The sequence below is a fragment of the Drosophila bipectinata genome, unplaced genomic scaffold, assembly GCF_030179905.1.
Source record: "Drosophila bipectinata strain 14024-0381.07 unplaced genomic scaffold, DbipHiC1v2 scaffold_58, whole genome shotgun sequence".
In the NCBI taxonomy this organism is placed as follows: domain Eukaryota; kingdom Metazoa; phylum Arthropoda; class Insecta; order Diptera; family Drosophilidae; genus Drosophila; species Drosophila bipectinata.
In genome coordinates this window covers 288482-299791 of record NW_027222982.1, presented here as the reverse complement: position 1 = coordinate 299791, position 11310 = coordinate 288482, and the positions used below count along the sequence as shown (strand labels likewise).

General features: G+C 44.2%; 1 protein-coding gene and 1 long non-coding RNA gene across 2 annotated transcripts; both read right to left on the bottom strand.

Moving 5' to 3' along the window:
* Nucleotides 1-2547: 2547 nt before the first annotated feature.
* Nucleotides 2548-4682, bottom strand: LOC138927708 (uncharacterized). The gene is made up of 2 exons (XM_070282859.1): nt 2813-4682; nt 2548-2748 (listed from the first exon to the last, which is right to left on the bottom strand). The coding sequence occupies exon 1, from the start codon at nt 4393-4395 to the stop codon at nt 2953-2955; it is 1443 nt and encodes a 480-aa protein (XP_070138960.1). The 5' UTR covers nt 4396-4682; the 3' UTR covers nt 2548-2748; nt 2813-2952.
* A 3062-nt stretch (nt 4683-7744) lies between these two features.
* LOC138927690 (uncharacterized) lies at nt 7745-8977 on the bottom strand. Its single transcript, XR_011444166.1, has 3 exons — nt 8446-8977; nt 7940-8386; nt 7745-7869 (listed from the first exon to the last, which is right to left on the bottom strand). It is a non-coding gene; the product is annotated as an uncharacterized lncRNA (long non-coding RNA).
* Between the last annotated feature and the right edge of the window lie 2333 nt (nt 8978-11310).

Genomic DNA, 11310 nt, shown 5'->3' with positions numbered 1-11310 from the left:
ATCATTGACCTCTTCCTAGATCGGATTGGCCATATCATGCGGGAGTTCCTGCAGTTTTGGAGGTTTCTCCATTTCCGCAGTGATGCGCGGTCAAAGTGATCCCTGCATTTTAGCCTACACGTAGCTAAGGGGATACCTACTGGTTCCTTCTCCGGTAGGAGAGGATTGGTAGTACCTGCTCTTGCTAGTTCGTCGGCGGCGCAGTTACCCTCGTGGTCCCTATGCCCGGGCACCCATATGAGGTGTATGTCATGCTGCTCTGCCATCTCGTTAAGAGATCTGCGACAGTCATTCACTGTCCTGGAGTTGGATGAAAGACCGTCAAGGGCTTTGAGTGCCGCTTGACTGTCTGAGAAGATACAGATTGTGTCCTGATTCCCAATAAGTGCTGGGGATTTGAGTGCTTCTCCGATAGCTATTACTTCTGCTTGGAAAACACTACAGTGGTCTGGGAGTCTGAAGGACTCATTTAAACACAGCTGTTCGCAATGGAAACCGCCTCCCACCTGGCCATTCAATTTTGAGCCGTCTGTGTAAATATGGAGGGAACCGGCTGGTCCTGGGATTTGTGTGTCCCATTCCTCCCTTGTTGGAATGTAGACCTTGTATTTTAAGGTGGGATTATCGACAGGTACGCAGTAGTCCGTAGACCCCGTTGGCGTGCAGTGGTGTAGATCTAACTTGGTATGTCCGTAGTCAGTCCTTTTCCATGCGCCCGTCTCTCGTAGCCTGATTGCCGATAGCGTGGCCATCTTGACTCCCATTATCTCTACTGGTAAAAGGTCGAGTATGAAGTCTAGTGTTTCTCCTAATAGTTTTGGAAGCCTTAAGTTTGGTATTTTGTACTTCCTGGTGAAGAGGACGAGCTCTGTTTTGGATGGGTTCACACCTAGTCCATTTCTAGCTGCCCATGTTGAGAGGACCCTAAGTTTATCCGTCATGCGGTCACATAGAGTCTGGGGAAATTTTCCTGAGAAGGCAATTGCGACATCATCCGCGTAAGCGATAACTTTGCAACCACCCCCTTCAAGGGATCGCAGTAGGCTATTAACCGCCACGTTCCAGAGTAGGGGTGAGAGTACGCCTCCTTGCGGGGTGCCTCTTCTGACGTATCTATGAATAGATTCTCCTCCTAGTGACGCCTCAACAGTCCTGTTTACCAGGATCTGCTTAATAAGGCGTACGGATTGATTATCTATTCCTAGTCCTGTCAGCGCATTGGTTATCGAGCTTGGTAGGATGTTGTTGAACGCACCTTCTATGTCTAGAAAAGCAATGAGTGCGTATTCCTTGTCACTAAGTGCCTTCTCGACAAAAGTAGTGATTTCGTGGAGTGCCGTTTCCGTGGATCGGCCCTTCCTATACGCATGTTGTGATCCCGAGATAGCATCTGGGTTTATAGTAAGATTAATATGGAGGCTGATTAGTCTCTCCATTGTCTTCAGAAGGAAGGACGACAGGCTTATTGGTCTGAAGTCCTTGGGGGTGCAGTGAGATGGTTTTCCCGCCTTGGGTATAAATACGACTTTCGTCCGCAACCACATTTGGGGTACAATGCCCATCCTGAAGATTGCTGAGAAAGCTGTCTTGACCCATGATTTCAGGTTGGGACCGGCTTTAATTAGTTGAGCCGGTACAATGCCATCTGGACCCGGGGATTTGAAGGGCTTGAAGCTATTTATTGCCCAGCTGAGATATCTATCATTCAATAGGTATTCAAGTGGATTGTTGGTGGGTGGGCTATTCCCCTGTGTCTGTATTTCCAGGGTTGCGTCTTCTCGAGAGCATCCCGGGAAATGTGTCTCTATGAGAGCCTCAAGGGTTTCTTTGCTGGACGATGTCCAGTTGCCCTCTGAGGTTTTAATGTATCCTACATTTGGTGCAGTAGTTGCAAGGACCTTCCTGAGTCGAGAGGCCTCTGATGTTTCCTGAATGTTCGTGCAGAACTCGGCCCAGGCATTTCTTTTTGCCTTGCGAAGCTCTTTATTATATCGCCTAAGGTCCGCTTTGTACGACTCCCAGGCTGCCTCCGAGTTTGTTTTTCTGGCAAAATTGAAGGCCTTGCGGGCCTTGGTTTTAAAAGGCGCAAGTGTTTGCGACCACCAAGGTGGTTTCTTTGACTTGCTTTTGCCCGATCTGATTTTGGGACAAGCTTTATTGAAAGCCCTGGCGCACGCTGCCGTGAGCGTATCCACCATGGAATCCAGGGCTGCCCTACTATCCACATTCCCTGTTGGAGGATTTCCCAAGGAACTATCTAGCTTCTTTCTATATAACTCCCAGTTCGCTTTTCTCGGGTTGCGTACCGTAAGTCGATTGAAGTTCTCGAAATTGACCACTAATTCTATGTATCGGTGGTCTGAGAATGAGTGTTTCTCTAGGACTCCCCATCTAACAATCCTGTCTGCTAGGGATTCAGAGTAAAGAGTGACGTCAAGTACTTCTCTTCTGTTCTTGACTATGAAAGTGGGTTCTGTACCCCTGTTACCCACCAGAAGATTGGAGCCTAGGATAAAATCGAAGATTGACTCACCCCTCTCGTTTGTGTCAGTGCTGCCCCACTGATGATGATGGGCGTTAGCATCACAACCTATGATCAGGTCGATCTTGTGCTTCCTGCTGTCTTCCACCAGCTGTTTGATCAGCGGGTGCGGGGGAAGGGCCTCCTGGTCGTGGCCCATATACGCCGAACATATCCTTAGAGGGCCATTTGGGCTCTCTACGGCTGCGGCTACGTGGTCTTCATTGCTGAAATTGGGTAGCAAAAAGAGGTTAAGGTTCTTTTTTGCGAGGATGCAGGCTCGCCTTTTACCTGTAGTGTTGGCTTTGCAGAGCCTGAACTCCGACGCCCCCAGCCCAAGAATCCTGTCTCCTAGGATCCAGGGTTCCTGGATGAGGGCCACATCTGCTCCACTCTCGGCGAGGTGGAGAAGGAGGGCAGCTGACGCTGCTTTACTGTGGTGGAGGTTTATTTGTAAGATCGTCAGGGACATCCTTACAAACCTCCACCACAGTTATCTCTGCCTCCGTCTCGGAGCCCAGCAGAGAGTCCTCCATTCCGACACCACCAAGCGCCCTTGCCAAGTCGCTCTCCTCCGAGGTGTACCCTTCTAGAATGTCCTCCTCCTCATCCGACATTTCCTCCGGGTGCCCCTCTTCGGTCGGCTCCTCCAAGTCTGGCTCTTGCGTGTCTGCCTCCAGACCAATACCTCCTGGCTTGGCCTTCGCATCAGATTTATATATACGGACCGAGACATGCTCGAATCCGTATTTAAGCCGGTGCTCCGTCCTCTCCAGGGCTTTTACGGTCTCCTCGTTTAGTGTGAGGACGACCTGCCTCCGCAATCCCACCGCCTCCTCGACCTTGGCGACTCTCCAGTCCGCCGTGGGGAGCGTCGGGTTGCACATCCTAAGCATAGTCAGGATGGTCTTAGGGTCGGCTGGCTTTTCTGTGAGCCACACTCGCGCCCTCGGTTTGCTGGGGATCTCGTCCCAGTCAACCGCCACCAGCTTAGCTCCAGGGTAGACCTCTCCAAGCGATGCAATCATCCGCTTGTAAGTCTCCACCGATCGCGCGTCTTGGCAAGCAATCACCTTGACGCTACCCTGGTACCATCCTGCGTCTTCGCATTCAGGTGGGGGTCCTCCACTTCGCAGCATCTCCTCCACGAAGCGCCCATGCAACTCGTTTACCACTCGTCGCCAGAGTTCCTTGGGGATGAGCCCATCCTTGGAGCCCTTGTCCAGGACTCCAATTAGGGTTCTTCCCTTCGTCACCTCAGCGAACGAGCGGTTGGGCGGCTGCGGCTGGGCCTTCCTCTTCTTGGCCTGGGGGGCTTCTCCCTCTGTGGACCTCTGCCTCTTCGCGCTTTGCGCGGCCTCCTTGGCAGGGTCTGACCCAGTGCGTCTCTTCGGATCCAGCCTTTCTCCCGCCTTTTCCGGATTGAAGTCGGGTAGGATCTCCCTTGCCCACTTAATAATCTCGGCCTGGTCCGGGTTGGCTTCGGCCGATGGGTCCGCCCTCATCAGAATGAAGGCTGCTCTTCTTCTGTCCTTGTAGGATCCTTTACGCTGCGTCGAGTGAGACGCTTCCGGACCAGGGTTCGCCTTTGGGGCACCGCCGGTTGGTTTAGAGGTTGACCCTGGGGTCTTCCTCTCCACACCGTTCGGTGGTCCCATAGCTAGCCCCGCTTTGGAAGAAGTTGCCTTGGCAACCTCCACCGCACCGGCGCGTCCCGCCTCCAGATGTTGTCCCTCTGTGGGGGACTTCTCCATCTCAGCAACTCCTTGGCTTTTGAGGGCCTTGGAGTTTGACGGGCCGTTGGCCCCATTTCCGGTCTTTTTTAGGGAGTTCCGCTCTCCGCTTTGGTTTTTATTATTAGGTAAAGTGTTCATATTTGGTCCCACGAGTAGGCGGGAAGGGGTTCGTCCATCATGACATAGCCCGCTTGTCACGATAAGCCTGGTTAAAACTGGGAGGTCGGCCTGTCCCCCAGAGTTCGCATATTAGCGTCCGAGCCCCCCCTCGGACACGCATCCTTCGGCATATGCTGTTCCACCTTGGATTGGGGTAATTTAAGGAAGGGAGTGTTCTTCTCCCCGCCCGACTACCATTAGCCAGCATCCTCGGCAGAGACATGACCTTACCGGGACCTGTTACCAGCCGCCCTCACGTGGAGAGTATAGTCGCACTACCAGCGGTGTACACAGTTACGGCACGCAACTGCTTGCGCGTAGGTCCCCCTGTTGTACCCGTTGGCTGATGGATACCTAATGTACTCCTCTTTCCATCCCTCTAGTGATAGAAAAGGGGGAACTGTTACTTATGTAAATGCTAAACTAAAGCACATTGCCTTACAGCCCATTGAGGAGGAATTTCTTCAATGTGCACCGATCTCGCTACACACTACAAATTCTGAGGAAATAATTATTAGTCCTATCTACTGCCCGCCAATCTTTTCTTGGACCACAGGACACTTTCAAAGGCTTTTTGCACACTTTAAAGCCCTATCCAAAAATTCAAAGTTCTTACTATGTGGAGACTGGAACGCTAAGCACCCTTGGTGGGGTAATCCTAGATCTTGCCCTAGGGGTAGGTCTCTTCTTGAATCTATCCACTCAAATGCTCTGCTGAATGTGCTGGCCACAGGTGGTGCCACTCATTTCCCGTTTGATCAGAGGAAAAATCCGTCAGCTATAGACTTTGCAGTTTATTCTGGCCTTCACTGTGATAGAACTCTCACCCACTCAGTAGTTGATCTGAGGTCTGATCACTTACCAATATTTGTTAAGCTTTCAGTTAGGGGCAATATTGACCACACTCAAAAACTACACCGGCTGCTCCCTTCTGGTTCCAAAATAAAGAAATTTCAGAATACTCTGTCAGAACTTACTCTGTTAAATACAGATATTAATAGTGGTCAAGACATTGAGGATGCGATCGACATCCTAAACCGTAACATCTACCATGCAGCTTCCTTAGCTACTCGCTATATGAATACTCATCACTCTATTCGCCCAGGGTATATCCCACTAAATCATAAACTCCGTAGACTCCAAGATGTTAAGATATATATGAAACGCGTTCAGTTAGCATTGCAAACTCCAACTGCCAGGAAAAATTTCGTGACTGCTTGTAGGCGTTTTACCAAAGCTCTACGTGAAGAAAAACTTAAAAGGACAAATTTGTTATTTAATAAAATTGATCCACTAGATCGCTATCGATTTCAAAAGCTTTGGAAAATCACTAATCATTTCAAAAGACAACCGGAACCCAACTGGCCACTCAAATTTTTTGATAATGATAGTAATAGTGCTAATGACTCATTCACCTGGACTAAAAGTAATGATGATAAATTAAACGCATTTGTTAATCACTTGGAAAAAAGGTTCTCACCAAAACTTACCAACACACCTGAGTTCAGGGCTAAAGTTCTTGCCGTAAAAGAAGAAGTCTGCCTCCAAAAATCCCTAATGGCTGCACCCAGTTGGATCTATCGTGAATCCTTTGACAATGTATCAAACAGCATTGGCGTCCCTTTCCGACCTATTTCACCTAGAGAAGTACAGTCCAATATAAAACTCCTTCAAAACAAAAAGGCTCCTGGACCAGATCTCATTGACAATAATGTCATCAAGTTACTTCCCTATAAAGCTATCCTTTATCTTACCCACATCTACAACTGTATTCTAAGACACGGCCACTTCCCCAGGCAATGGAAACACGCAGCAATCACTATGGTTAAGAAACCAGGAAAAAGTCCCTATGAAGTTGCTTCCTACAGACCTATCAGTCTTTTAGCTGGTTTCTCAAAAATATTTGAAACACTTCTACTGGACAGAATGTTTCATTGCCAAGACTTTGAGCAAGCCATTCCCTCTCACCAATTTGGCTTTAGAAAACAGCACAGTACTGAACAGCAGTTGCTACGCGTAACTCAACACATTTTATCTGCCTATGAGCAAAACTCTTTCTGTTCTGCTGTTTTTCTAGATGTGAGTGAGGCCTTTGATCGAGTTTGGCACGTGGGCCTCCTATCAAAACTAGCTAACCTTCTCCCTTACTCACTATACAAAGTCTTAGAAAGCTACTTAACTAATCGGACGTTCACTGTTAATGGAATAAATGGAGCATCATCCAAAACTGGAAATATTAAAGCTGGCGTTCCACAAGGGAGTGTTCTGGGTCCTATTCTTTATTCAGTCTTCACCTCAGATATGCCCATTCCTGAAGTTATCAACCATAACTCTGTATACAATCCTGAACGTCTTATCAACACACTGTTATCTACGTATGCGGATGATACCATTATTCTCTGTACCAGGAAGGAAGCTTACCAAGCCATTTACTGCAATGAATTTTTCCTTAGTCACATTACTAGCTGGGCCACTGATTGGTGTATTACTCTTAACCCAGGAAAAACGGTTCATGTACTCTTCACAAAACGCTCTACCTCCACCCTAACTGGGCCTAAATCACCTAAGATGAATGGTGTCCTTATTAAAAACGAACCTAAACATAGATACCTTGGACTCATATTGGATAGAAAGCTTGTTCTTCATCACCATATTAATATGCTTGTAAATCGGATTCGCTCAGTTACCATTAGTTTAAACTGGATCATTGGAAACAAAAGCAGCCTCCCTACAGAAAGTAAAATCTTATTGTACAAACAAATTGTTGCCCCCATCTGGCAATATGCCTTACCCATTTGGGGTGCGCTTATTTCTAATACTAATTTTCAGAAGATGGAGTCTGCACATAGCAAGCTATTCCGGAAAATTTCTAAATCCGGTAGATATGTTAGGAATCAAACTATACGTGACCTGTATAATATTAAATCTGTTGAAGAAGTCTACACTGAATCCAGCGGCAGACTTGCAGCCTCGTTAATTTCTCATCCAAATGTTGAGGCTAGACGTATCCTATCTGATCTCTTTATTCCTGATAGACTTGATAGGCCAAGATACAAAGACCAAATTGAAAAACACTTCCTTCCCTTGCGGCAGGTACTCCCGCAACAACAACATTCACAACACTTGCATTCTACCTTTCTGGACCAACTTCCTACTTTAATACGCTTCGAGCAACAGCAACTTGACTTACATAATAGTTTTAAAGCGAAACAAGCGGCTGAAGCCCGAATTGAACGTGAGCGTCTTGAGCTAGAACGGAATCCTTCAATGCGTCCCTCGATGTTTTGGGTAAATACCCTATCCCGAAGGCTTCGTAGTGGTGCTGCCACGGCACAGAAAATCATGAATCAGCCAGAATATATCCAACGTTTGATCATGACTCCTCTATCTCCGAGTGAGATTCCGCCACCTACTCCTGAACAGCAACTTGATGATAGGTTAGCCACCTTGAAGCTGCAAATTGAAAATGAGTTAGATCAATTTCTTGACTGTGATCAGCCTAGGGAAGACATAATTACTGTACCCTCTTCCAGCACCTCAAACGTCGTTACTCCACAGATTCCTTTATTAACTCGTCATTCGCCACATTTATCTGATGATCAACTGCTACTAAATCCGGCCATTGCAGCTTTCTGGGACACTAATGAATAATCATCCCGTGTGATGTTGATTGGTTCAACGTACAACGATTTAATTTCGCTCAGCACAACTGATCCTGTTTTTCCCATGTTTCACTAAATAAATAAGGAACTGATTAGTTTAATCTTACTTTACTGCCATCATTATTTATTCTTATCTGAATCAAATCCACATCAACTTATTTAATCCTCCATAAGCAATGTATAATGAATCATCCTGGTTGACTTTCATGTAGCAGCCCCTGCAAGGGATCGTGAAGTATTTGCTGCCAAGATACATGATGGATTCTCAACTTTAACTGAATCCATTACTCATAAAGTCCAAGAATAATCTAGCCAAATATGGACAAAGAATTTAAAATCGTTTTCATCAATTAATTTATTTACATACCAAGGTTGTCTGCCCACCTTTCTATCGATACGACTGGCCATGATGAGGACTCTTGTTTCCCTCTGTGGGATAATAATATTAACCGCAGCATACTGCTACTAATTTGAATTAAATATTAATATTCTTATTTTTCACGACTCCACGTTTTGTCAAAACGTAAACAATAATGGTTACTGAAAATTGTCTCTTCTTCTTATTTTTACTAATTATGCCTACACACTGCGGCTAGAATGAGACCAATATATGCTATACCCATAGAAACCAGACTTTTTGTCGGAAACATTGTCCCTTGATGCTTTAGCAGCATGTTGCTTAACATTTGGATTTGGAAACATTATCTGGCTCTTGACTGGCCAGGCAAACTCAAAACTAATAAGATACTTATGACACTGATTGTCGGGAAAGGCAGTAAAGCCATACCTTTCTCCTTTCTTACTTCTCCTTAAATCTCAGGTACCCTCTATTCTTGGAGATGTTTTATCTTGATACTCCGCCCTGGTGCACCGGCTCTCCAATACGTTCTTCACCTCCTCGTGCTGTGACCTCTGACTTGGCCCTCAGGACTTCAAATCACCGCTTGGCTGCTATGCTTAATGTGTCAATATACTTTTCATTTAGCTAACTCAATTATGAACCCACCACTATAGCTTTATGAATCTGTTAATTTATCTGTATTACTACATATAAGCGATCTTTTGTGACTTCTATATTCCTGCCGTTAATTCTAAACCACCAAGTTGCCCGGATACACTTATATACATCTGCGTCTTATTAATCTATTGGATACCTAATCTCCTAACTTCTGCGGTAGCCTCCAACAAACTACTTTGCCATTGGGTATCGGCTCTTCAATTCAATCTCTATCATCCCAGCCCTCTGACCTCTGATTTGGCCTCCAGGATTTAGGTCGTAGCTTGGATTCCACTTTCTTAGTCAACTGAAATTCCTATATTAAGCCTGTATAAATTTTAAGTCATTCTAGTAAATCCATTTGTATTATTCTTTAATGTTATTCCAAATCCATTCCTGCGTTTCTCACATGACTGTTAATGATTCATTTACATATATAAGCCTGTTGTTAATTGCTTTCTATATTAGTTAATATTTGTATAAAATGTATTAGTATAAGTAATTACTGTACGTTAAACAAATAAAAAGCTGAACCCGCTCTAGTAGCGGAAACAGTCCTATTGGTGCCCATCGCAGGCATGCATTGAAAATACTATAAAAAATTTTAATACCTTATTTTATTCAGCTACTACTCTATCTTCTTAAAGCCATTAACAAAAATCATCAATATGTGACTTTATTCCTTCACTCATCCCTGACGAATTCAAACTACAGATGTCTATGAATTTCTTCTGCTCTGGAGCACCGGCTTTTCAATACACTCCCCATCTTCTCGACGCTGGACCTCTGATTTGGCCACCAGGAACATAGGTCGGTGCCTTGACGCTACGTTCATACAAAAATGGACTCGCCGCTGCTACGTTACATTATTCTACAGCTACTACTTAGTTATTATTCCACAAATTTCTTGACTCCTTAAATATGTTTATTCAATGTTATTTATATATCTTGCCTATTTATGTTTACGCTCACTTGTGATTCCTGTTTGCACCTGTGTCCTAGCTTTAGAAGCAGCTACTATCTTGTTACTCCGCTGCTGTGTACCGGCTTTTCACTTCACATTTCTTTCTCCTGGCGCTTGACCTCTGCTTGGCCACCAGGTTTATAGGCTGGCGCTTGGACGCTAAATTCATATGAAATAATTTATAACTTAATTAATTCTGATTTTGTATTCATCTTTTATTAAGCCTGTATAAATTTAAGTCACTCCAATGAATCCGTTTATATTATTATTCAATGTTACTCCAAATTTTGTTCTTGAATGTTTACATTTCTGTTAGTGATTCATTTACATATAAGCCTGTTTATTATTGCTTCGTACCTTTATTTAATATTTGTATAAAATGTATTAGTATAAGTAATTACTGTACGTTAAACAAATAAAAAGCTGAACCCGCTCTAGTAGCGGTAACAGTCCTATTGGTGCCCATCGCAGGCATGCATTGAAAGAAAAAAAGTGCCCATCGCAGGCATGCATTGAAAAAGGAAAAAAAAGAAGTTACTAAATTATATACTACGAACAATTAAATCATTAGTTTTGACTGTGGCTAATTATTATGTGGAAAATTAAATAATGTGAAAGTTTTTATTCCCATACGTTAATCCGCCATGTGCACATCCAAATTATCTCAAAGTGAATGCCAAACCCTACCAAGCTGGAATAAATTGAATCATAAGCGTTGTGGCAAAAGTTATATGTTATTTATGTGTAGTGTGCGCCTATAATTTTTAATTTTCACAATCAATTTTTAACCTATTTTAAAAATGTTCCATGTGAGCTTCTTAATGTGCGCACACTACTATAATGTGCCTGTTCTGTGTATATGCAGATTACACACAAACAGCCTACTCACTGCACTATTGCATCTGTATTTTATCTGTGTTGACACTACGTAAATCCACCACTTCTAATACATCCAACTGAATCATACATTTTATGGCACCAACACATCAATCAATTGCTAACCACCACGCTGCATTACTCATACTATGTGGATTGATCTCTCTGATAATGCATCTCTATATGAATATGTGAATACATCAAGCTGCACTAATACTTCGTCAGCCTCATCAAAGCTTTTTAATCTCTCGTGAAAATAAAAAGCCACCACCTAGCTGAATCCAGCAATAACAACAATATGATTTCAATAATAAGAGTCATTATTCAATATTATTCTTCGCTGTGTTCTGTTTTTGCTGTGATCTAGTCTTTTTTATTAAATCTTCAGTAAACTG